Below are 25968 nucleotides of genomic sequence, written 5' to 3'. Positions count from 1 at the left end.
TTTGGTTTGGTTTGGTTTGGTTTGGTTTGGTTTGGTTTGGTTTGGTTTGGTTTGGTTTTTGAGTCAAAGTCTCAATATGTTGCCTTGGCTGTCCCAGAACTCACTATGTAGACCAGAGTGGCCTAGAACTAACCTGTTTCTTCAATATCCCAAGTGCTGGGATTAAAAGGTGTTTGCCCCCATGCCTGGTGCTTAGCTATAATATAGTACAAATACTTTTGTATAGAATACTACATAGGAAATAAGACTATTTCTCCTACTGTTTGAGATAACAGAACTAAGGAACAGAATAGTGCTTTTGGTGAAGTACATATCTTATAATCTTGGTTATGTAATTGGAGTTTGGTGTGATTTTTTTTTTCTTACTTTCTTTCCATGTTTCTAGTATAGTTAAAGCTTTCCCATTTTATAAATTATTGGCCTTTGTGGTAAGCATAAAGTACTGCTAATACATATCTTGAAATACATAAAACAAAATCTTTCAATTTAGTGGTTCTTAGTCTTGTTTAGTGGGATGAGTCAACAAACAGTACCTAAGCTATTCTCTTGCCACCACAGTGACTATTTCTCCCAAATCCAGGTGCCTCTGCTGTATGCTTTCCCTCTGTTTATGTGTATATGTTCATATTGTATACTTTAATAAACACTGTGTTTAACGTGCTTTTAAAGAGTCAAGAATCTCATCATAAAGGATGTTTGCTGTAAAGCTCTTGTACAGACTCTACAACAGTATTATGACTCTTTCATATTTCTTTGATAGGTATAAGATGATTTTATCTAAATTATCTGAGGTATTTATAGTGTAAGCTATATTTTTCTTTTCTTATTGCAGATTCAGAAGAGGCTCAATCTGTAAATCCTTCTAGTGTTGATGAAAATATTGACTCGGAGACAGAGAAGGACTCTTTTGTCTGTGGAAGTAAAATTCTCCCCAGCAAAGCCCCGCTACCTTCTGCACTCGATGAGTATGAGTTCAAAGACGATGACGAAGAGGAGATAAGTAAGATGATTGATGACAGGCACATCCTTAGGAAAGAACAGCGGAGAGAGAATGAATCTGAAGCAGAAAGGAGTGGTCTGTTTGCAAAACAGGAAAAAGCCTTCTATTCTAAGTCATTTAAAACTAAAAAACAGAAGCCATCGAGGGTCCTGTACTCCAGTACTGAAAGTTCTGATGAAGAAGTTCTTCAGAACAGAAAGATTTCTACTGCATGTTCTGTTGCTGAGACATCACATTCTGATATGCAAGCCAAAAAAGAATATGAATACAAACAGAAAGGCAAAGTTAAAAGAAAATTAAAAAATCAGAATAAAAACAAAGAGAACCAAGAGCTAAAACAAGAGAAAGAGGGGAAAGAAAATACCAGGATAGCAAACTTGACTGTTAATACTGCACTGGATTGTTCAGAAAAAAACAGAGAAGAGGGGAACTTCAGGAAATCTTTTAGCCCAAAGGATGATACTTCATTACACTTATTTCATATTTCCACTGGTAAATCTCCTAAACACTCCTGTGGATTAAGTGAAAAACAGACAACACCACTGAAGCAAGAACACATGAAAGCATGCATATCCCCAGGAAGTTCTGAAATATCATTACAGCCTGATCTCACTCGGTATGATAATGCAGAACCGGAGTTCTTGCCAGAAAGTTCAAATGTAAAATCTTATAAGCACAAGGATAAAAACAAACATCAGAAAGATTTCCACCTAGAATTTGGTGAAAAATCAAATGCCAAAATAAAAGATGAAGATCATAATCCAGCATTTGAAAACTCAGACTGCACACTGAAGAAGATGGATAAAGAGGGCAAAACGTTAAAAAAACACAAACTAAAACATAAAGAGAGGGATAAAGAAAAGCACAAAAAAGAAGCTGAAGGTGAAAAGGAAAAATATAAAAATAAGGATAATGCTAAAGAGCTCCAGAGGAGCATTGAATTTGACAGAGAGTTTTGGAAAGAAAATTTTTTTAAAAGTGATGAAACTGAGGATATCTTTTTAAATATGGAACATGAGTCCCTAACAGAAAAAAAGTCAAAAGTGGAAAAAACCATGAAAGATGATAGGTCAGCTAAGGAAAAGCATGTCTCAAAAGAGAGGAACTTTAAAGAAGAACGGGAAAAAACTAAAAAGGAAAATGAAAAATCTCTTAGAGAAGAAAAGCTGAAAGATCCAAAAGAAGAAAAAGACAGTGTATCGGCAGAGAAGGAAGCAGAGTGCAGTACTGTGGGTGTCAATTCAAACCAGGAAGCTTCAGGGCTGCATTCATCAGAAAAGGAAATGGACATTGAGAAGCAAGAACGGCACACGAAAGAAAGGGAGAAATCTGACAGACGGTTTCAAACTAAGGAAAAAGACCTTGATAGGACTGAAAGAAAATTTTCTGAAAAAGAAAAGAAGATAAAACATGAGCATAAATCAGAAAAAGAGAAGCTAGATTTTAGTGAGTGTGCTGACAGAGTGAAAGAGAAGGACAGGCTGTACTCACACCAGGCAGAAAGGTGCCACAAGGATGGCGAGAAGACGAAAACCACGGTCAGAAAAACTGATGACAGAGAGAGGAGCAGAGAGAAGATGGATAGAAAGCATGACAGAGAGAAACCTGAGCGAGAGAGATGTTTAGCAGAAAGCAAAGAAAAGCACTTAGAGAAAAGAAAGCAGTCTGACAGCAGTGAGTATTCTAAATCAGAGAAGGTCAGAAATAAAGACAGAGACAGGGAAGGAGAGAAGAAGGAGAAACTGAGAGATAAAGAAAGTGTAAATGTAACTAACTTGAGACATTTACAGGAAGAGAGAAAGTCGAGTACAGGAGATGGCAGTAGTAAAACCCAGCATGAGAAAGCTCTGTCCTTTAAAGAAAGGGCAAGAGATGAGCCTTTGAAAACTCCAGATGGAAAAGAGAAAGATAAAAAGGATATAGACAGATACAAAGAGCGAGATAAGCGTAAAGAGAAAGCCCAGTTAAATACTTTAATCAGACTAAAATCTGAAACAGAGAAGCTTAAACCTAAATTATCACCAGCATCAAAAGATACTCGACCTAAAGAAAAGAGGTTAGTAAACGATGATTTAATGCAGACAAGTTTTGAACGAATGCTCAGCCTTAAAGACCTAGAAATAGAACAGTGGCACAGAAAACATAAGGAAAAAATTAAGCAAAAAGAAAAAGAACGATTACGGAATCGTACTTGTTTAGAACTTAAAGTAAAAGATAAAGACAAAATAAAACATGCACCCACTGAATCCAAAAATAAAGAACTTACCAGATCAAGAAGTTCAGAGTTGACCGATGTTTATAACAAGGAGAAACAATCTAAAGATGTTGGAAGTAACCGATCACAATCTGTTGACAACAAAAATGTATTGAATTTAGGAAAGCCATCCTATATTCCAGAGAATAGCTCAAACCGGTCTCCTAGGTCAGAAGGTGAGAAGCTGAGTCTTAGCTCCAGGTCTGTATCTATGCTTTCTGTTGCTAGTTCAGAAGACTCCTGCCATACAGTGACAACCCCAAGGCCTTTCGTTGAGTATGACTCTGACTTTATGTTAGAGGGCTCAGAATCCCAGTTGTCATTTTCTCAGTCACCTTTTTTGCCAAATGCCAAATCTCCAGCTCTTTATGAAAGGGAGCTGGAGAGTCTCACTGAACTACCAGAACGACTTAAACCACCATATACAACCAGACTCCCAGTATGCCATCTCAGGTCATCTTCTGTGGAAGATGTTAAACTAATTACTAATGATGTAAGACCTGCTGTAGAAATTAGAAGATGTAGCATGCCTTCAGTCATTTGTGAACCCATAAAACATTTCCAAGTATCAGAAGAAAGCAGTCAAGGCAACTTAGCTGTGTCAAGAGAGACTTGTCCATCTCCCAAACCTGAAGTGTCTTCAGCAGTACCTGAAAGAGGCCTTTCACATGCGTCTGACTTACATCCTAACTGTACAGGCTCTCCAACAAGGTCTGTAAGCAGCAGCCATATTTCATCTGATGTAAGTGGAATCAAGAGTGCTACTCTTGTGGGTTCTCTGATTGACAGTTCAATGCATTTGGAACCATCTAATCAGGTTGGAGTGATCCAAAGAAAATCATGGGAGACACCTGTTGATAAACTGGAGTCTTTAAGCACCAGTGACTTTATCTGTCCAGATTCTAGTATATCTGATCAAGAGTCCTCTGCTCAGAGTTTTTATAATTCAGAAAACAAAATGTCAAGAGAACAAAATACTGATTGCTTACCTCTGCACCAGCCTGAACTGCCAGGAAACTCATGTGCTCAGGACCCAACATCCTTTCTGTCTTCCCCTCAGCCCTGCTCTTCTTCCAGCCAATCACTGACAGATGCTGACTCTGTTCCTAAACCTGTGTCTTTGTCATATGTTGCCAGTCAAGAGCCAGGTGTCTTACAACAGAGAAGTGCAGTTCATATGATTAGTTCTGTTTTAGATGGTGATAATAACTTTACAAAGGATGTGGAAAATACATTTGTCTTAGCAGACATTCAGAAGTCAAATTCTTTTGTACCAGCTTACTCAGAAAGCACTGTGCAGGAAACACTCCCAAGCTTTGAGAAGGCCAGTACTTTACTTGTGTTGCCATCAGAAAAGGACTTCAGTGGGAGTGACGCTGCTCAGCTAAACACACATTACGCGTTTAGCAAACTCACGTATAAGTCTTCTGGTAGCCATGAAATTGAGAAGGGCCCAGATGATACTCAAGTCATTTCACATGAAAAAGAAAACAAACTGCAAAGTTTGGTCTTGACTCAGTTGAGTAAATGTGATTCTGATTTGTATGAAATGAATGCAGGGATGCCAAAAGGAAACCTGAATGAACAGGATAACCCAAAGCATGGTCCTGACAGTGAGAAGTACTCGCTTTCCACTGAAGATGAAGAGTCTCAGCAGAGTACCTTATCAAGTGTGGAAAACCATTCACAGCAGTCAGCCCAGCCAGAGGTGCAGAAATATGACCAGCTCTGTAAAGTAGAATTAGAAGAAAATGCTGAAGATGATAAAACTGAAAACCAAACCCCTCAAAGAATGACGAGAAACAAAGCAAGTACAGTGGTCAATCAAAGCAAGCAGATGCTTGCAGGTTGTACACTTTTAGCAGAGAAAGATAGTGAGTCCTCCCCTAGGGGACGAATTAGACTCACTGAAGATGATGATCCTCAGATCCACCATCCACGGAAAAGGAAAGTGTCAAGGGTCCCTCAGCCTGTGCAAGTGAGTCCCTCTTTACTACAAGCAAAGGAGAAAACTCAGCAGTCTCTAGCAGCCATTGTAGATTCTCTGAAACTAGATGAGATTGAGCCATACAGTTCTGAGAGAGCAAATCCATATTTTGAATATTTGCACATAAGAAAAAAAATTGAAGAAAAACGCAAGTTGCTATGTAGCGTTATTCCTCAAGCTCCTCAGTACTATGATGAATATGTGACGTTTAATGGATCCTATCTCCTGGACGGAAACCCTTTAAGCAAGATTTGTATTCCTACAGTAAGTAATTTGTTACTCCATACACATCTCAACACTGTACTGGGAATTTAGCTCAGTAGTAGTGTACTCCTCTCACATGCAGAAGGCCTTGGCTTCAGTCTCTAGTACTGGGGAAAATGTGTAATGCAAGCTGCTTACATCCTTTTATGTTTTCTAGTAGTTAATATTTTAAATGTTAAGTCACTATATCCAAAGTATTGCTTCAGTATGTAATCAAAATACAATTTTTGAGATATTTTACTTCTTTGTTCCACAGTCTGAAGTACTTAACCATACATGTCAGCTCTGACAAACCACTCTTGACAAAGTGCTTTCCTTATCAGGCATCATGCACTATGGTTGCATTTTCTCACCTGCTTATCCTTGTGTTTTAGAGGAGACATGTTTTGATTTATCTGAAGATTAATGCCTCTACATGATTTGATCCCATCAATTCATCTTCTCTGGAACCTTCCTCTAGTAAACACTTCCTTCTCACTAGTGGGTTTTATCCAGTCTTCTCTTTCTTGACTGCTCTCTATTTGTCCACTCAATATGGTTGGATTACTTTTCTCTTAGAGAAGGGAGAGAATCTCCGTTGATTTTTCCCAGCTCATCAGCCGTACTGTCGCCTTCACTGCCATGCTGTGCCAAGGGATTTGTGTATGACGGTTTTTCCACATCATTTCCTATTCTTGAGCCATTATGCCATAGCAGAGACTATCATTGAGCTGTTTGTCAATTTCATTAGATTATTTTTGTTCTGTTTGTCTGATTCGATATCATGACCACCTTGCTTTTCATTAAATTTTCTCTTCATGAACTTAATTACATACTTGTATTTCTTCTAGTTCTTCTGCCTTATTGCCTAGTCTTTCAGATTCAGCTAAAATAAGCCCCTAAATTTCCCTCCTTTTTGTTTTGCCTCCTCTCTTTTCCCATATTCTACATTGCCAATGTGGTGTGATGACTTCATTACTGCCTTAGATACTCAGATGCATGAGTATTGCATATTTGAATGTTTGCTATATCTCATATACAAATAACAAGTATATGCTAAGCATTGTGCTAGGAACTAGATATTAAAGATGAACAAGATCGACATTCTAAATTGCTACCATAGTTCCCATGTTTTCTCAGTCCAGCTTTGTGATGGTCTGGGTTTCATCATAAACCATATTTTTTGTCAGGGTATGGTGCTGTGACCATTAGTCCTGGAATCTGATGTCCTGCTCTCTAATGGAGTCAACAAACTGTCAAATGTTATGCTATAACTTCCTTTCCCCTAATAGGCCAGTAGTAGTCATACACAAGGACATAGAAAGGAAAACACCCTAAGGAGAAGGAAGAATACCCAGGGTCAGAGATGTTTCCAGATGTGCCTATCTACTTTAACAGCAAATTACCAACTTCTTCTGGAAGTAATCAGAAAGCATAGGCCATTGTAATACCCAGCTAGGAATGAGCTCATAATTTTTGAATGATTGTACACAAAATTTCATGAGATATTACATACAATAAAAAAAAATTTAAATCGCAAGTTCATTACATAGTTTCATCTACTTTTATATGAGAGTTCATTAACACTAGGCTTTTATGTTTACTCTTATCAAGTCTACAAAAAGGCCTTGCTTACAGAAGCACGCTGTTCATGTCTTCAAGAATGCTTCTGGTTTTATACCGCTTGTTCTGTTTGTGCAGCTCCTCGATCTCTTCCTGTGACTGACGGTCTAAAATCGCTGTGTAGTAATTAACTTTTTAGTCCTAATAATTTGTTCTTTGAAATTTCGCTGTAGACTGAGTCAAAACATCTAAGCACAGTGGAATGTCCTGTGAGGTTTTAGACAGTTACAGCTGACTAAAGAGTCCCACTCAATTGTGTAATGGCAATTTTCATCAGACAGACTTGGTGTAGCAAATAAGCAAACAGGATTTATTTTGGCTTGAAGTTGCTGTGTTTAGATTCAGCATTTTTCTAGATCCATTGCTTTGGGTAGAGTGTCGTACTAGTGGGAGCATATGGCAAGACTTACCACTTTGTAGCAACAGGAAAAGTAACTGGAAGATACCTCGCCTCCTCCAGCCAGGTCTCTTTTTTCAGTCCCACCGCCTACCAGTAGTTTACTCAATTTTTTTTAAACAAACCTGATTTTAATTAAACTATTGATTAGATCAGATCCCTAATAACATAATTGTCTTAAGATTCATTTGTCAAGCTGATAGACCTAGGAAGATGGAACCTTAAATGAGGAGTCTTCTCCATCAAATTGGTTTGTGAGCATGTCTTTGGGGCATTTCTTGTTTGATAATTGATGAAGGAGGCCCACCCCACTGAGTGGTACCATCCCTCAGAGCATGGGCCTGATCTGTATTAGAAAAATAGCTAAGAAAACCAGCAAACAGCATGTAAGCAAGCCAGGAAGAAGTGTGTAAGCAAGCCAGCAAGCAGTGTGCCTCTTCCATTGGTTTCTGCTTCTAGCTTCTGTCTTTAGTTCCTGCCTTGGCCTTCCCTAGTGATGAGCTGTAACCCATAAGCCAAGGAAATCCTTCCCTCCCTATATTGTTTTGCTTAGTGTTTTGTCACAGCAGTAGAGAAGAAAATGGAAACAATGACTCCTATGCATTTCTAATTGACACTCCCACACACTCTTTATTAATCCTAAGTGTCTAATCAGGTTGACAAAATTAACCATCCCAAAACTGTATTGTTTAATTCATGGAATGTCATGTTTTAAGTTACACACTAAAACTTTAATTGTAGATAAAAACTTAATAGTTTATGTGTGCTTTCTAATTAGATCACACCGCCACCTTCGCTGTCAGATCCACTTAAAGAGCTCTTTCGGCAACAGGAAGTAGTAAGGATGAAACTGCGTTTGCAACATAGTATTGAAAGGGTAAGGTACCCTCAAATATAAATTATGCAAAAAATAACCATTTTTAAAACACAGGAAGATGGATGATGGCTTTTTATGGATGTTGCCTATCTACTGCTATGTGGGGAACTGCTGTGATTTTGTTACCTTGCACTCATTCAGTTAAAGGAGGAAGTTTACACCTATCTTAGGACAGTTGCTTCCTTATTACAGTTCATGCTGAAGTATACTTTTATATCTAAAATCTCTATTATATGTTATTTGTTAAATTTGTGGTATTAGAATAGTCAGTTAATTTTTGAGTACTCGCTTGGTATACCAACTACTTTAGGGATAATGGCAAAGGCTATGTTATTTATTCTTATGGGCAAATAAATGACTTGACATGAAATAAAAAAGACAAAGAAATGCTGGGGAGATGGTTCAGTGATTAAGAAAATCACTTGCTGTTCTTTTGGAGGACATGGGTTGAGGTCTAAGCATCTGTACGGTGGCTTATAATGATCTAACTCCTGTCCAGAGGACCCAAGATCCTCTTCAGTCGTCCACAGAGAGCAGATAGGCATGTACACATACACATATACAGGCAAAACATTTACAGAAAGTAAACCAAAAACATTTTATAAAGGGCAAAACCCTATGATCCTAGAGATCATGGAAGTCAGTTTATATGGATTTACCAAATATTACCCATTCTCAGAACTCCAGAACAGAGACAGGCAGATAAAGGGATCTCTGTGAGATCAAAGCCAGCCTGGTCTACATAATAAGATCCAGAACCACATAGAGAGACCCTTTCTCAAAAAAAAAAACCATAACTATACCTCCATATCCCCTTAAGCTTGTGGTAACATTCTATAGTCTGTAAAATATGCAAGCTATGTATCACAGAAATATACAATATATATTTCTGTGAGTAAAGATCATTTGATTACAAAGAGAAGCAAGGAGGGAGAGCAAAGCACTGGCACAGACTGGACCCTGCACCCTACCATGCACATATCCCAGCACAGAGGAGGCAGAGCATGCATACTCCCAGCCTGTCCTAAAAGGCACTGCTTGCAAGCCTATCCTCGTGACATCTTTGTTGACATCAAAGGTGAAAATACAAGGGTAACCACCAAGTAGTTCAAGCCTATAGCCAGGGTCAGGATGGGTTACATTCTTCAGGTGGACATCTGCTAAATGCAAAAAATTAACCTCAGGACTCAACCTGTTCCATAACTGGAAGTTTGGAATACTTGACTCCTTAAAGAGGAGAAAGAAGAGTATGTTTATTTCTGTAAATAACATCATCGTAAAAATTAAGCTGGGTCTAGAGACATGGCTCAGCAATTAAGAGCACTTGATACTCTTTCAGAGGACCTGAGTTTGGCTCTCAGCATACACATTGTAGCTCACAGTCACCTGTAACTGCCATGAGAGGAGATCTAGTGCTCCCTTCCAGCCTCTGCAAGCATAAGTATGCAGGTAGAGTACACAAACATACTTGTGTATGAAGGCAAATACATAGAAAGACAGAGCAGACATGAGACAGGAGTATGCATATGTGTTAGAGTGACGGCAGTAGACACAATAATGGAATACACCAAGAAATATATAAGGGAAAGGAGCCATCCTATATCATGGGTCAGAATGTAAACATGTAATAGCTGCTCTAACAGTCTGGCTGTTCCTCAACAGGCAACAGACTTGTGACCCAGCATTTTTTTTCCTCTTAGAATATTTATTTATTTATTTATTTATTTATTTATTTATTTATATTGGATATTTTATTTGCATTTCAGATGTGATCCCCTTTCCCCATTTCCCCCCCACCCAGGAACCCCCTATCCTATCCCTCTTCCTCCTGCTTCTGTGAGGATGTGCCCCCACCAACCTGCCCACTCCTACCTCCCCATCCTTGAATTCCCCCACACTGAGGCATCCAGCCTTCACTGAACCAAGGACCTCCTCTCCCACCTATGCCCAACAAGGCCATCCTCCCCTATATATACAGCTGAAACCATGGATCCCTCCCAGGCTGGTGGTTTAAACCCTGGGATCTCTGGTTGGTTGGTATTGTTGTTCTCCCCATAGGCCTCAAACCCTTTCAGCTCCTTCAGTCTTCTCTCTCACTCCTCCATTGGAACCCCATGATCAATTCAATGGTTAGCCGTGAGCATCTGTCTCTGTATGTGTCAGGCTCTGGCAGAACTCTAAGGAGACAGCTGTATCAGGCTCCTGTCAGCATGCACTTCCTGACATCTACATCAGCGTCTACCTTTGGTGACTGCACATGGCCAGATGGAACAGTCTCCAGACAACCCCTCCTTCAGTTTCTGTCCCGCACTTTGTCCATATTTGCTCCTATGAGTATTTTGTTACTCCTTCTAAGAAGGACCAAAGCACCCACACTTGGTCTTCCTTCTTCATGAGCTTCATGTGGTGACCCAGCATTTTTGTTCCTACTTATTATCTTGTAAAAACAAAATGTCCAGAATAAAAATAAAATAAAAATAAAATAAAAATAAATAAAAATAAATGTCCAGAACAAAAGAAGCTCCAGCATAAATGCTCATGAGAGTATTTTCATGGTTTTCCCAAAGAATAACAACTTTGGGGAAGGTAGAACATTATCTCACCCCTGTTGTAACACTTCTGTCTACGACTGTGGATTAACATGTCATAGAACAGATGAGCAAAAGGTGTCCACATTGTCATTTTGTGTAAGTTTTACTTAACATGGAGCCCACATGAGGAAATGAAGACCCAAAGAAGTGGCGAGTGCTTTTATGTTGAGTCAGACAGAGAAGCTAGGAAAGCAAAGGAAAAATGCAGATTATTTCAGTTCTCTTGTTTTTGCCTCTCGGATTCTAGTGGTGAGAATGTTCCTTTCCCCTTGCTGCATAGAGAACATCTTTCACATGGGGGTTTTATTTCCGCCTCACCGTATCCTTGCCCCATTTGTTTTTAAAACAACTTCAGTTCAGATAATCATTATGTCAAATTAGCATGCTTTGAAGTGGCATTGTCTGCCACCCTTCAGATCTAAGTGATCACCAAAGAATGCCATACATAAAAGGTGTTGTCTACAGTAGAATAGTATTTGTCCTCAGCAAAGTAGCTATCTAGTACACATCCACAGTGTGAGCCTTGAAAACACAAGACGAAATAAGGAGAATCACTCATAAAAGACAACATAATGAATGACTTTAATACAGATAACTGATTGTTCAAATTCCTAGAATCAAAAGATAGACTACTGACAGCTAGGAGATATAAGAAAGAGGAGTAACTGCTAATAATATGGGATTCATTTCTGGTATATGTAATGAAAATGTTCTGGCAATAGAAAGTGGATTTATGTATTAATTTATATGCATGATGGTTTTGTTGGCATGTATGTCTGTGCACCACATGCATGCCTAGTGTCTGTAGAGGTTAGAATAGGGTGTGCTATCTGCTGAAACTAGAGTTATAGACAGTTGTGAGCCTCCATGTGGGTACTAGGAACTGAACTCAGGTCCTCTACAAGAGCAACAGCTGCTCTTAACCACTGAGATATCTCTCCAGAACCCTTACAGAACTTTAAAGTGTTCTAATATTAAAAAAAAAAATTAAAAAGAAACTGCCAGTTTTGGAGAAGGAAGATTTTTCTAGAACACTAGGAATTCTTAAGCTTCTTAAGCCTCCTGGGAAGAAAATGGCACTTTAAGATTATTTAGTTTTAGTATAGCTTAAATTATTTATCTAATTCTACAAACAACTTTATGATTTTTGAAAATTACTGTGTTCAACTAGGAAAAACTTATTGTATCCAATGAGCAAGAAGTTCTGCGAGTTCATTACAGAGCTGCAAGAACACTGGCCAATCAAACACTGCCATTTAGTGCTTGCACAGTCTTACTGGATGCAGAAGTGTACAATGTGCCCTTGGACTCACAGGTAAAGTGCTAGTTTATAGAGTGCTTTCAGGAACTATGGTGTGCCTATTTTTAGATCTGCTTTTGCAGAAGAAAGTTGAATTAAAGTCAAAGAATAAATGCAACTCTTTAAAAGTACCCCTGGAGGAGCTGGACCTCTGTAGTGTTGTTTGTTATAAAGCCAGATAGTCTTCTGGGTGAGGTTGCATAAGCCTCTAACCCCAGAGCTTGAGACTTGCAAACTATCTGTTTAGCAGAAATCAAGGGCTGAGAACATAACTTGGTGGGTAGAGTGATTACCATGCAAATGTGAGGACCTGAGATTGAATACCCAGGCATGGTAGTGCACATCTAGACTCTTGGTCCTCCTGCAGCAAGAAGAGAGGAGACAGGAGAACTCTGGCACATACAGCAGCAAGCACAGAAACTGTCTTAGACAAATGGGAGATAAGGACAGATCTCCAAGGTTGTCCTCCAGTGTTTAGACATATTCCATGGCCTGTCTGCATCTGTACTCACCCATTACCACACCAGTGTATATACCCATATATACACTTACAGACGACTGTAACTTGTCATTTGTTTCTAAAGTCAATATTAAGCAATCCGTCTAGCTCCAACACCTTAGTGAGCAAGTGAGTATATTGGGTTCTTTAGAGGAGCATAGAGAACTTACAGGCATCTACACCTCCAGAGAACCCCACTGTCTTCCTCTCACCCTGTCCTGCATTTATTCCTCATTTACGTAAACTGATCCTCACTCCATGTGGGAATGTTTATAGACTTAACATTGTGAAGGCTGTGTGGGTGGTCAGGAGTTGCTCTGGCTCAGGTAGCAGTGCCATGTCTCACCCGCAAGCAGCAGCACAACTCTATTAATTCCTGGACCTAAGAGCTTGACTGTAAGGAAATTGAATAAATTCAATGCAGAGGCCATTGAAATACTTATGATTTATCATTTTTTAAAACTTCTAATAACCGAAGTTAGAGGTTAGTGATGTTACTAAAAGCTAGGCCATGTGTACTGAGATCTTTTAATTTTGTGCCATTATTAAGTACTGTGATCCATTTTAAGAAGTATAAATGGAGATTTATAATCAAGCAACAATGAAAAATCTCTTAAAGGACTTATGCTTTTGGGCATTCAACAACTTTTTAAATGACAAAAGATATATCAGAACTGGAAATTGAGGTAAGAAACTACTAAATCAGAACATTTTATGATTTCTAAAAAGGTGTAAGACATATAAAGACTTAATCATTCACTTCATTAACTTTTTTTTTTTTAACTCTTGGGTAAGCACAGTTGCTTGCTGACAAGCCTGGCAGCCTGAGTTTTAGCCACAGGACCCACATCATGGTGGTAGAGAGCCAATTCCTACAAGTTGTCTTCTGACCTTCACACATACGCATTGGCATGGTTAGAAACATGGTTAGGCTGAGGAATCCTTAGCCTCTGATGGATTAAAAAGAGAATTTCAGTCAGGCATGGTGGTTCATACCTGTAGTCTCAGCACTCAAGCAATCTCTTGGGCAGGAGGTTCACAAGTTTGAGACTAAGCTAGACTATGTAATGAGACCCTGTCTCAAAAACACCAGCAAACAAAATGTATACTTTATTATTACATTTATTTACTTACTATGTGTGCCTGTGCACCTGCATGCCATAGTATGTGTGTGAAGATCACTTGTAGGAATTGGTTCTTTCCTGCCCTGCCATGTGGGTCCTGTGGCTTGAACTGAGCACACCAAGCTTGGCCGCAAGCAAGCTTGCTTATCCACAAATTTAAAAAATAAGTGAATTCCCAATAAATTCAGAATGATCTGAAATCAGAGATGTAACAGCTGAGCCAGTCTCTCTTAGAGTACTAAAAGTTGCAGCTGTCTTCTGGAAGGAGTGTTTTCATAGTAAGGTGGTGCTATCTCTGCTTCTGATTGAATCCACTTTCCTTATATGGCCACCCAAGCTTGTTAAGCTCTCCAAGAAATAAACTATATGTTGTTAATGGAAAGCGCATTTGGTAATTTAAATCATTTTATTATACCGTGACCTAAACTTTCCTAGTGAACCAGACTATCAGACTTTAAGTTAAAATTTAAGCTTGATGAAATACCAGGACGTGAGGCTTATTCCTTGACAAGGAGAGCCACCTGTTAACAGTTTACATTTGTAATCCAAAAAGAGCCCATTTACTACTAGCTTTGGGGTAAAGTCGAGTAGCAGACTGATGTCCTATCAGATGGCCTGTAAAGAACCAGGTATAGGGCAAGGCCTGCCTCCTTGGGTCTGCTCAGCTCATCTTCAGCAGGTCCTATTCCTTTTCATAATAAACCTTAATATTAAGCAATAAAACTGTCTCTGAGACCAAGGAGAAAATGAAGCTACTGAGAATGTGCTTTGACACACTTGTTAAATGCCAGTCCTAAGAGTGTGACATGGGCATCTTGTGTATGCATAAGCATTGTGATAAGAGCCTTGGGGTACTTTAACTCTTAAAAGATGCCATATCAAAATATACCAAAGTTGCACAGAAAGGTACAGAGCTGAAATTTAAATATATCTTAATTCCAAAACTGATACTAAGCATTTTTTACTTGAATTGTGTGTGCATATCTGGGCACACATCATGTATGTATGGAAATCAGAGGACAAACTTGTGGAATGGGTTCTGGCTTCCTCCTTTGTGTGAGTGCTAGGGATCAAACTCGTGTCCGCAGGCTTGTGTAACAAGTGTCTTTACCTTCTGAGCCATCCACTGGCCTGGTTGAAGAGCACTTAAAAAGATCCATCCTGGAAAAACTATTACCTCTAATGCCAGTGTCTCCCACATGATCACCTTGTGTGGTCAACTTTAGTAGAGGTACTTCTATGCTGCGCCTTTCTGAGAACGCAGTAGGACTCTACTTCATAACTAAACACTGTGTCTTCAGAATTCTGTAAGCACCCTGTCTACTCAATTCAGAAATGACAGCTTCGTTTAACTTTCTTCAGAAATATATTTTTATCTTTGATAAAAATGGAACATACACAATAAATGGGATATTAAAGGGTTTTTTAAGTGTTTGACTGCATGTAACATTCTTTTTAGTCTGATGACAGCAAAACCTCTGTGAGAGATCGATTTAATGCAAGACAGTTCATGTCCTGGTTGCAAGATGTGGATGATAAATTTGACAAGCTAAAGGTGGGTACCTTTGCATGGCAGTTGTTGTCTGCTGTTTGTTCTCACACAGGTTCTCATGTGTCCCAGACTAGTTTTGAACTTAATATGAAACCAAGACTAGCCTTGAGCTTCAGATCTTCCTACTTCTTCTTGAGTCCTGGGATTATATGCAATGCACCACCACGCCAGTTTTATGTGGTACTGCAGATTGACTTCAAGTGTTTGACAAGCAAGTACTCCACCAACTGAGCTGCCTCTCTTTGAACCAGGTTAAATGAATGCTTTCTTTGAGAGTGGAGCAGTAGCTCAGCAGTTAAGAGCACTTAACTGCTCTTACAGAGGACCCAGGATCTATTTTCAGCACTCCTATGGATCCATCTGTAACCACAACCATCTGTAATTCCAGGGGATCCAATGCCCTCTTCTGGCTTTTGGTCTCTACAGGCCCTAGGCACTAAGGTAGTACACATACATATATGCAGACAAAACACCCATACATAATTAATTAGGTTAATGTTTCTCTGTCCTTAGAAGTCAGTAGTGCTAGGTGGTGTGGCACACACCTTTTATCCCAGCATTCAGGAGGTAGAGGCAGGCAGATCTCTTGAGTTCAAGGCCAGCCTGATCTACAGAGCGAGTTTCAGGACACCTAGGACTACACAGAGAAACCATGTCTCAAAAAAAAAAAATTAAAAAAAGAGAAAAGACATTACCTACCAATATTGATAAACATTTAGAAAAAGAATCATTAGTTAATCATGAATATTTACTGTGAACCACAACTGGAAAATAGGAAATATAAAACATAAACCTATTTTAAGAACTAACATAGTGGGCCTGGAGAGATGGCTCAGTGGCAGAGGGTGCATACTAGTTTTGGAGAGGACTTAAATTTGATTCCCACTTACTATGTCAGCTGACTCATAACCACTTATAACTCCAGCTTTGGAGAGATCTGATGCCTCTGGCCTCCAAGGGTACTGTTACTCACATGTACATACACTTACATGTAATTAAAGTCTATCAGAGGGCCACAGAAAGAGGAATTCTGTGTGTCTTTATACTCACTATCCAGTGTACCTGTCTGCTTACAGCTCTGGCATGAAGAATAGAATGATAAACAAATACATTTTGTACAGTGGTGCACCCTTGAAATCCTAGCTCTTTGGGATACAGAGGCAGGAACATTTCTACAAGTTTGAAGCCAGCCTAGACTACATAGCAGGACCCTGTCTCAAAAAAAAAATTTTTTTTGACCTGAAATTTAAAGCATTTCTGTCTAGATTTTACAATTCTTTCAATAATTTAGACTCTCATAATTCCAAGGAATATTAACAAGCACAAACAGATTAATATAAAGTGGCAGACACAGAAATAAGAGCATGTTGGTGTGAACAGAGGCCTGAAGGTTTTGTGATGTGAACTGTTCTTTAGCCTTGTGCATCTGTCTCGGTCCCTAACAAAGCTGGGGGTGAGATTATCTTGAAATAGCAAGTGTAACAGATTAATCAAGTCTTCTCTTCTTTTAAATAGACCTGTCTTTTAATGAGGCAGCAACATGAAGCTGCAGCTTTAAATGCCGTCCAGAGACTAGAATGGCAGCTCAAACTCCAGGAACTCGACCCTGCCACCTATAAATCTATCAGTATTTATGAGATCCAGGAGTTTTATGTTCCCCTTGTTGATGTTAATGATGATTTTGAACTGACTCCTATATAGCAGTAGGTACTTGTGTTGGTGTCATCTTAAACTAACCATATCTAGACATTATACTGTGGAATACTGCCTTTTAAGAAAAGCCCTGATACTACGCCTTTACAGTTGTTAGTGAAGTTAACTAAAGTTGGTTATGTAGTGAACACTGTCATTTTATAAAAATAAAAATATTTTGGATCTTTGGTCCAAATACAGTTTCTAACAGAAAACTATTATTTATATTGATCAAAGGTAACTATTGCATTAGAACAAACTGAGTAGATCTTTAAAAAGTTGAGAAAATCTGCTAACAACGCTGGAAGTTGTTAGCATCCCAAGTAGCAAGATACAAGCAACAAGTACTCAGATCTCTTGTGGGCTGTATTAAAAACACATGAGTAAATGCAAAGACTGAATTCCTACCAAATAGGCAGGCTCTAATGTAGAAGAAAATCTTGGCACAAAATTCTTCAGTTTATTTTATCTGTAAATTAATTGTACAGTTTTCTTTTTTGAAAGTTTTAATATTGTCTTCCTTTTTAATAACTTATTTTATACATATTGTACATCTTGTAATTAATGGTCAAATGTATACAAGGAACTGACCCTCAAAATGTGTACAAAGAGATAATTGTAAAACTGTTTGTTCTGTTGGACCAAAGTTGTAGTTTTTGGAGTATAATAGCAGTGTGTTCTGATAGTAAACCTTTAAATAAGGTCTGCATGTGTTTGCGTTAGCTTGTGTCCATCCCATAACTGTAAAGATGGTGGCTTAGTTATATTGCATGCTTTCCATAACTGATGCCTGAGACAGTGTGAGACTTCTTATACCAGTGTCCTGTGAGAGCGCCTGGGACTCTCTGTGTTGGACACCTTGCTTAGAGGTAGTCATACAAAGAGGCTTTAGCTCTTCTTTCCTCTCACTGGAGAAAGCCTGTTTCTCCCACCCAAACAACAACAACAAATGCCTTTGAATGGAAATTCTGAAATTGTAAATGTCTATTTTAATACTCAACTATGAAAAAATTTGTGAATATATGTAAATATGTTTAATAAATTTTATTGGTCATGTTAAATCATTGTAAACTTTTTTACATTGCTTAAATTTGATCTTTTAAGCTTAATAGCCTTTGCACTTTTAAAATAAAAATGGAATGTTGAAATCAAATGAGATACTTGGTCGTCAAAAGAAGTAAAAACTTAGGAATATCTCAGTCCCTGAAATACTCATGACATTTTTATTAATATATTGTCTTTTTTCCTTGTATCAAGATGCAAAGTGTCTAATTTGCAAAATTTCATAACTGAAATAAGATTTGATATGCTTTTATAGTAAAATAATGAGCAATATAACAGAACAATTTCTTCTATGATCTGATATAGATTAGATATTCAGGAAAACTTACTTATAAAACCTACTACTGAACTTGTGAAACATTCGGAATTGAAAATTAGGTTAGTCTAAAATCATCATAGGCAAATAGGATAAACTTTATGAAACCTGCTGCAATACTGAATTGAATTGTGAGACAATACTGGCTATTTCCGTTTTGATAAGGAGTGGTGAAAAGAATATATGAATATATGTTAAATGCTTTAAATTCATCTCATAAGCGGAAAATTCCAGCTAGTAAAAGAAAATAATAAGTTTTTTAGTGCAAAGGTACATATTAAGCTTAGGGATTTTTGAATTTTTACATCAATTTATATTTTTATTCTTACTGTACTGGCATGCGCAATAAAGCAGCACGTGTGAAAATTACACAGTGCGAGATTTGATAAAGGTTGGATGTAGCTTCCCTTAGAAAGTTAGATGAAAGATTTTGGCCTTTCATTGAATAAATGGGGCCAGAAAGGCAGGGTACACTTTGAAGCACTGGGTTTTTTTTGAAGTTATGTTTGTTAAGGCTGGGAACATTAGAAACTAATTTATAAAAGCAATACTTTTTAATACAATACCAACTTAATGCAAAGTTTGTTTATACTTTCGCCTAGAAAGAAAATTTGATGAGCTCGTGTGGCAGATTACAAAAATTAGAAAAGATTAAATGTTCAAGCGAGCAAGAGAAAAGGAAATCTGTAGAGCATTTTGTTCTGATGGTCCCGCCAGGGAACAGGCGAGGAAGTAGTACTGACCGAACAGAACAAACTGTTGAAAAAGGAAAAAGGAGAAAAGGAAAGGAAAACGCAGCTGCACGTAAGCAGGGATATCCGCAGGTGTCGCCCTCAGCCCAGCTTTCCAGTCCTACACAGTGCTCACCCTCTTCCGCCATGGCTCAGCCAGCTGGAGCCTCTGCCTGGACACTGTACTACGCATTTCCTCTGCACGCCATCGGGATAGCTAAGTTTCTGCACTTCATAGGAGATGTGTGAGTTACACACAGTTAAGGACTCTTGATGTTAGAGACTTTCTGAAGGTCTGAAATAGTAGAGGAGAAAACTCAGAATGGAGTATTTACCTAAAAGGTTTGAATTCTCAAAGAAAAGTGAGGATGCTTAACTTAATCAGTGATTCTTTTTAAGCTATTCAAACATCATGAACAAGATATTAAATTGTACCTGAGGATTTGTATTTCTTTAAGTCTTGTTCTAAATCATTATCTGTTTAATAAATGACTAGTTAATATTTGTGCATGTTATTTAATAAAGAGTTATATTTTTATAGAAAACGTAAGAGTGACATGTGTGCTCAGTGTTTTTTACTTAATGTTCCACTCCTGTATAATTAAGTGAAACACTAATGTTTACTTGGGCCTCCAGCAAGATTGCAGAAATGCTCATTTTGTGAAAACAATCCCATTCAAACAGTCTGAGTCAAAGAGAGGTCTCACAAATGAATTGTAAGTGGGAGGCATGCTGCACAATTCCCAAAGCCCCATAAACCTCATTTGAGTGGCACTTGAAATTCCAGTGATCCAAGAAATTGAGTGCAGGGTAAGATAATTTCCTTTTCTTTTTCAGAAATTGAGCTATGTCTTTGATTCTACCTCTACTGCATTGGCATATAAACTTCCAAATTTTTCAGAAAGGCTATTGACTAGTTAAGGAAACATTTTACCATTAAAAAAATTTTTTTTCACCAGGCAGGTGGTTCATGCCTGTAATCCCAGCATTTCGGAAACCGAGGCAGGAGGATTGCCATGAGTTCAATGCCAGATTGGACCCTGTCCCAAAACAACAATAATATCAGTAAATTTTTCAAACAGTTAAAGAAATAAAAAATAATAATAATCTTTGGAGATGTGTGTAATGTTTAATGTTTAATTTTTGTTGTTTTTTGTATTTGAAACAGGGTCTCACTATGTAGACTTAACTGGCCTGGTACTTGGTATGTAGACCAAACTAACCTCAAACTCAGAAATTCACCTCCCTCTGCCTCCCAAGTCCTGGGATTGAAGGTGTGCACCATGATACCCATCTAAAATTTTCTGTAATTCATTAACTTATTGGTGGCTTCTTGGAAGTCTTCTCTGTGCTTAAGGTGGGAGCTTAAGGCCCCACAGAAACAGTCACCAGAATTTGTCCAATCATGAAAAGTAAGATTCATAATAGAAACTGAGCCTGATAAAGAGAACAATTCTGTTCATTCAAACTGCTCCAAGTCTATGAAATTAAAACTATTATTACTTAAGTAGTAAGAAGTACAGCTAGAAGATTGGCCAGATTTCCTGTGAGTAAAATGTGTACAGCTTCAACAGTAATACAATTTTTGATCATGAGACACACTTCCATCAAAGGAAATAATGTTAAGGTTTTTGACTAAAAAATAGACAGTCTTTGCTCACATGGGGAATCAGTGTTACTACATGCAAACCTAAGAAATGGCAAGCACATTTGCTTTTCAAAATACATTTTTAAAAAGTGGTTACTATAACCAAATCTTCAACTAGCACTAGATAAAAAGCCTTTATGTAGCTAATTTCCCCCCCTCACTTCTTAGAATAATGTTGTATACGTAGGATAGGCTTGCCTATGAAAAAGCACTTGTAATCCTGCATTCAGCTTTACATTTGTTGTACTTTTTTAAAAAAATGATTATGATTTAGATCTAATTTTTTAAACAATGCAGACCTAAGTAAGCAGTTTGTTAACTCCTTGTTACAAGTACCCAAATCAATACAAAAAGTTTTCATCACCCCAGAAAAGTCCCTCATGCCTCAGTCTGTGCTGTCTGCCCCCAGAGGTAACCAGTGAGCTGCTTGCCTTCACTGCCCTCCTCCCCCGTGTGTTAGCTCTACCTAGTCTCAAATGTCGTGGAAATGAACTCATGTAGTATATACCTGTGTCTACCTTCCTCCTGAAGCAGATTTTGGAATTGATATGTGTTTCATATATCAGTAACAAGTAGTAATTTTTAATAAGTAGTATACTGTACAAATGTGTTCTCTTGTTCTTAGTATTTGGATTGTTTACAGCTTGGGGTATTGTGAATAAACCTGTGGACATGGAAACTTTCACTGAATCTTCTTTTCTTATTTTATTTCTCTTAGGTATTTACCATCACATAGAATTGTGTCACAGCTTAGGTTAGTGCACCATTTACACCACTACCGCCACGTATGAAAGATCCGTTGCTCTGAAGTCTCCCTGACATTTGGTATTATTGGGTCTGGCGTCCAGGATGCCCTGGGTTTACATCCAGCACTGGAGGGTTAGAGATTGGGGCTGATAACATTGTCAGTCGATTTTTAGCCAGTTTACTTACTGGCTGTGTAGTAACACATTGTGGCTAATTTGTATTCCCCCACTGATTCATGAGGTTGAGCTTATTGAAACTATTTGTGCATGTCATTTTGTCATTTTGGTTTTTGTTTGTTTGTTTTGAGACAGGATTTCTCTATGTAGCCCTGGGTGTTCTGCAACTTACTCCGTAGACCAGGCTGGTCTCAAACAGAGATCTGCCTGTCTCTGCCTCCCAAGTGCTGGGACCAAAGGAGTGTGCCACCACACCTGACCTTGTTTTGCTTTTAAAATCTTCAAGGATTTTTCTCCTATCTTTGAGTTGTCCTGCTGTGTTGGTGGTTTCCCCTGTGCATAAAGGTCAGATATGGGCTCTGTGTTTATCCCATGCATGATTTGCCATCCCCGTCTTCTCTCTCAGTGACTAGTCCTTACTCCTCTTCCTCCTTCATATCAGTGCTTCATTTCCATGGCCATGCTGTCCTTACAGCCAAGTTTCAGTCCTCTGCACGCCCACATCATGTACATGTCACCTGGCACAGTACTGTGCTGGTCACTTGATGGAAAGGTGTGTCCATCAGCGAGGACAGCTGGAAGCCATGCCATGAACCAAAAACTGATGATCTTGTCTGAGTTTCAGGCCCTGAGGACAGTTTTCCTAGGTTTTTTGTTTTTGTTTTGTGTTTGTTTTTTTGTTTGTTTGTTTTAGAGTGGGGAAGTGTTTGATCATTAACATACAGTTTTGGTGACAGTCACTTTATGGTCTTTTGACATTTGAAGAATACCAATTCAGTGATGTAGATAGGCATCCATTGACACATTTTACTATATTAACATCAACAAGGTCACACTTGACTCTGGTAACATGGCTCTGCAGGTAAAGGTTCCTGCCACCAAGCCTGGCAACCTGAGTTAAATCCCTGGGACTCCTGTGGTGGAAAGTGAGAGCAGACACTCCCCCATACACACTCCCATTGTTCTTTGGCTTCCATGTGTGTGTCACAGCATTCTCAGGCCAACATATAAATCCACAAGTGTCAGTATCAATGCAAAGAAGAGGAAGTCACGGGCCTGATTCTGGCCTGTAAATGTGGATGCAGGCTGTCCACATGACTTGTTTCATGGTAGAATGCTTATCATCAATTCTTTCTAGTTACAGAACGTAAGAAGGTCGTAAGTCAAGGCATTTACCAAACACTGTCGAGGATATCAGGTTGGTGGGTTAAAGTTAAGTGGGGCAGTCTCTGTCATAGGTTCTGGTGCCATTTGATGATATTCTTAGCTTTTGGGCTAATGGAAGTTAATAGTCTACTAAGTTAATACATCTTAGCAGTCAGAAGGATGCTAGGTCAGACACTGAGATGGCAACAACTGGCTCTTAAGGGGACTTGGGATTACCCGTGAACACTTGAGCTCTTGTTGTGCGGCACTGCACCTCTTCATAGTCATGGAAATTCTAATTAGTCTTCAGACTCTTCAGCAGAGGCGTGGCCTTTTCTCATTTTCATCAGATCAAGCATCAAGTGACAGATTTCTGTCCAAGGACAGGTTTTTCCACAGCTTAACTTTCCATCTCAATAATAACCTTTAGCAGCATTTGCTGCCAGTTCATTTTCTTACAGAGACAGGCTCCCACAAACACATCCAACCATCCTGGCATTGAAACATGCCATCTGAAAAGATCTCAAGAACCATACAGTTAAGGTTATTGGGTTTTGTTTTATTTAATCACAAACATTACCATTTTTAAAGTAATTCTATGATTTTTTTTGTGTTGAGTCCAGGCCGTATGTATACTGTCCTGGAGTGTGTACCTGCCAAAGAGCCAAGATGTGACAACACTTAGCTTGAAAGCTCATCTAAGGGATTTTATCCAGAGAATCATTTTATTATGGTATACAACAGAACTGTCTTATATTTTCCCCTATTTTGTTAAGTGAAACATATAAAGATTTGAGGGTCAGGGTGTGTGGGTGTAACGATGACATATATGTCAGGAGAGGGCACCAGATACCCTGGAACTGGAGTTAGAGGTGGCACAAACTGCCGTGTGTGTGTGTGTGTGTGTGTGTGTGTGTGTGTGTGTGTGTGTGTGCGCGCGCACGCATGCTCATGCACAGGGAATTGAACAGAGTCCTCGGGAAGAACAGTTCTTAACAACTGAGCCGTCTAGCCCCTGACACTGGCTTTTTGTTTTAAACTGAGAACTTGGCAGAGGAAACTTTAAGGACACAGTTGGGCGTGTCTGCCTTTGTGCTGGATCTGAACATAGTTTAAACCCTACTTTTCCTGGCAGACCATCTCAGGGCCCCAGCTGGAAACTCTCAGGAGTCCACATTTTGAGACTTGGTGGAAAATAATAGCTCAAGGTGGACTGCAAGCTTCCGAAGAGTTGCTGTGTGAATTTGTGACAAGAAAAGAAGAAGCAGCTACTCTTGTGTTGCTGGTGATAGGTTTGGGAAAAACGAAAATTAACCATACTTAATCAAAATTAACACACACATCCACATACACACCCATGGCTTCAAGAGGCTGGAACCTTATAATGCCAATACTGTAAACAGTGAACATTCTTTTGTAAAGTACTCAGCAGACAGTTTTGATGATTACCAAACTTCCTTACAGAATGCTTAAACCCCACCCCAGGGATACCATTGCCCCTGGAGTGACAATCTAGAAACCCACAGCCATTCTATTAACTACATTATGACAGTCATTTAGCCTGCCCTGTACAAACTGGGTTGTATGTTGAGAACTCTCTTAGGGCCCCTTTCCTACATGTGCTTTTGAGGTCCTCTCAGGACAGATATCTACCAGAGCAAGAGGATATGCCCAGTGAGCCCTCATGGGTCCACTCACATGCTTGAACAGGTTCCCAGCCACCTACCCTTTCAATCCACTGCAGAGCCCATGCAGCTCCATCCCTAGGTCTTAGCACTTGTGACAACCAGAGAGTTTTGAAGGGTGTAGACTGACCTCTGATGTCTGAGAAAGACTACTGTAGATGGAGGCTGGAACAGAGATGGTAGCTAGATCACCTTTCACAACAGACTTTTCAGGAACACAGTTGTTATCCCAGCTTCACAGCTGAGAAGCAGCAGCGGCAGCCTAGCTGGACAGTATGTAACAATAACCCAGAGCCGATGTGTCCTCCTTGCAGTCTGCAGGTTCTGAAAGAAAGGATCTTCAGGTGAGGTTTCCCATGCTGCTGTTGCATCAAATTACTACATCTCAAATTAGCAATAACAAATGACTGCAACTTAGCAACTTCACACTCATTTGCCACAATGTGACTGTGCCTCAAAAAGCATGAGTCTCAAATAAAGGAATCAGCCTCAGCTTGCAGACCCCTGGGAGACTCCATTTCCAAGGACCTTGTACTAAGGTTCTGTGTTAGAGGGCTGAGAACACCTTGCCTACACTGGCTGTTTGTCAGCCTGTGGTTACGCTGAACTTCTTTCTCAAGGTCACCCTCCTCTGTGCTGTGATGGGCCACTAATGATACCCAGATCTTTCTCGTACATTGAATCTGATTTCTGCCATTGGTATAAACTCTGGATTCAGATTTGAGAGGCTTTTATGGTTAAGTCAAGCACCTCCAAACCTCCAGTAATCTCACAGGAGCCTAGTGGTAGCTGAAGACAACAAAGAGGAAGGGAAGTTTAGAGACAGGAAGAGAGACAGGATTAGGAGTAGAGATACACACTGGATGGAGGGTGATAGAGGGGTTCGGGAGACCTGATAAAACAAGTTCTGGCAAAAAAAAAATTAAAAAGTAGGTTGTGTTTCCATAGGGAGACCCTATCTTAGAAGAAATAATTAGCTGTATCATATTGAAACAGAATAAGAGAGAAAAGACCACTTACTGGATTTACTTAAAGAACTGCTTATACAACTTATTGCTAAACATGATGTCATTTGCTACCTGGAACGGAATACCTAGAAGAATAACTGAAACAACCTAACCACAAACATACCTGTCAGCTATGACTCACACTTACACCTGTCAACTGTAGTTCATACTTAACACCTGTCAGCTATGACTTACCTGTCAGCTATGATTCACACTTACACCTGTCAACTATAGTTCATGCTTAACACCTGTCAGCTATGACTTACCTGTCAGCTCTAACTCACACTTACACCTGTCAACTGTAATTCATA

General features: G+C 39.1%; 1 protein-coding gene across 3 annotated transcripts in view; it reads left to right on the top strand.

Annotated features, from left to right (window-relative positions):
- Positions 1–21581, top strand: part of Ankrd12 (ankyrin repeat domain 12) — a 97253-nt gene extending 75672 nt beyond the window's left edge. For 2 of the 3 annotated variants that reach the window (XM_028777963.1, XM_028777962.1), the window contains 5 exons: positions 833–5505; positions 8283–8381; positions 12144–12287; positions 15355–15450; positions 16963–19798. In XM_028777963.1, coding sequence (XP_028633796.1) covers positions 833–5505; positions 8283–8381; positions 12144–12287; positions 15355–15450; positions 16963–17148 — 5198 coding nt within the window. In that variant the 3' untranslated portion in view covers positions 17149–19798. Of the gene's footprint in view, positions 1–832; positions 5506–8282; positions 8382–12143; positions 12288–15354; positions 15451–16962 lie in introns of all 3 variants that reach the window. The other variant, XM_028777961.1, reaches the window with a different exon arrangement.
- The last annotated feature ends 4387 nt before the right edge of the window (positions 21582–25968 follow it).

The sequence above is a fragment of the Grammomys surdaster genome, unplaced genomic scaffold, assembly GCF_004785775.1.
Source record: "Grammomys surdaster isolate TR1022 unplaced genomic scaffold, NIH_TR_1.0 318, whole genome shotgun sequence".
NCBI classification, from domain to species: domain Eukaryota; kingdom Metazoa; phylum Chordata; class Mammalia; order Rodentia; family Muridae; genus Grammomys; species Grammomys surdaster.
Note: the sequence above shows the minus strand (reverse complement) of the source record. Positions and strands in the feature narration are given on the sequence as shown.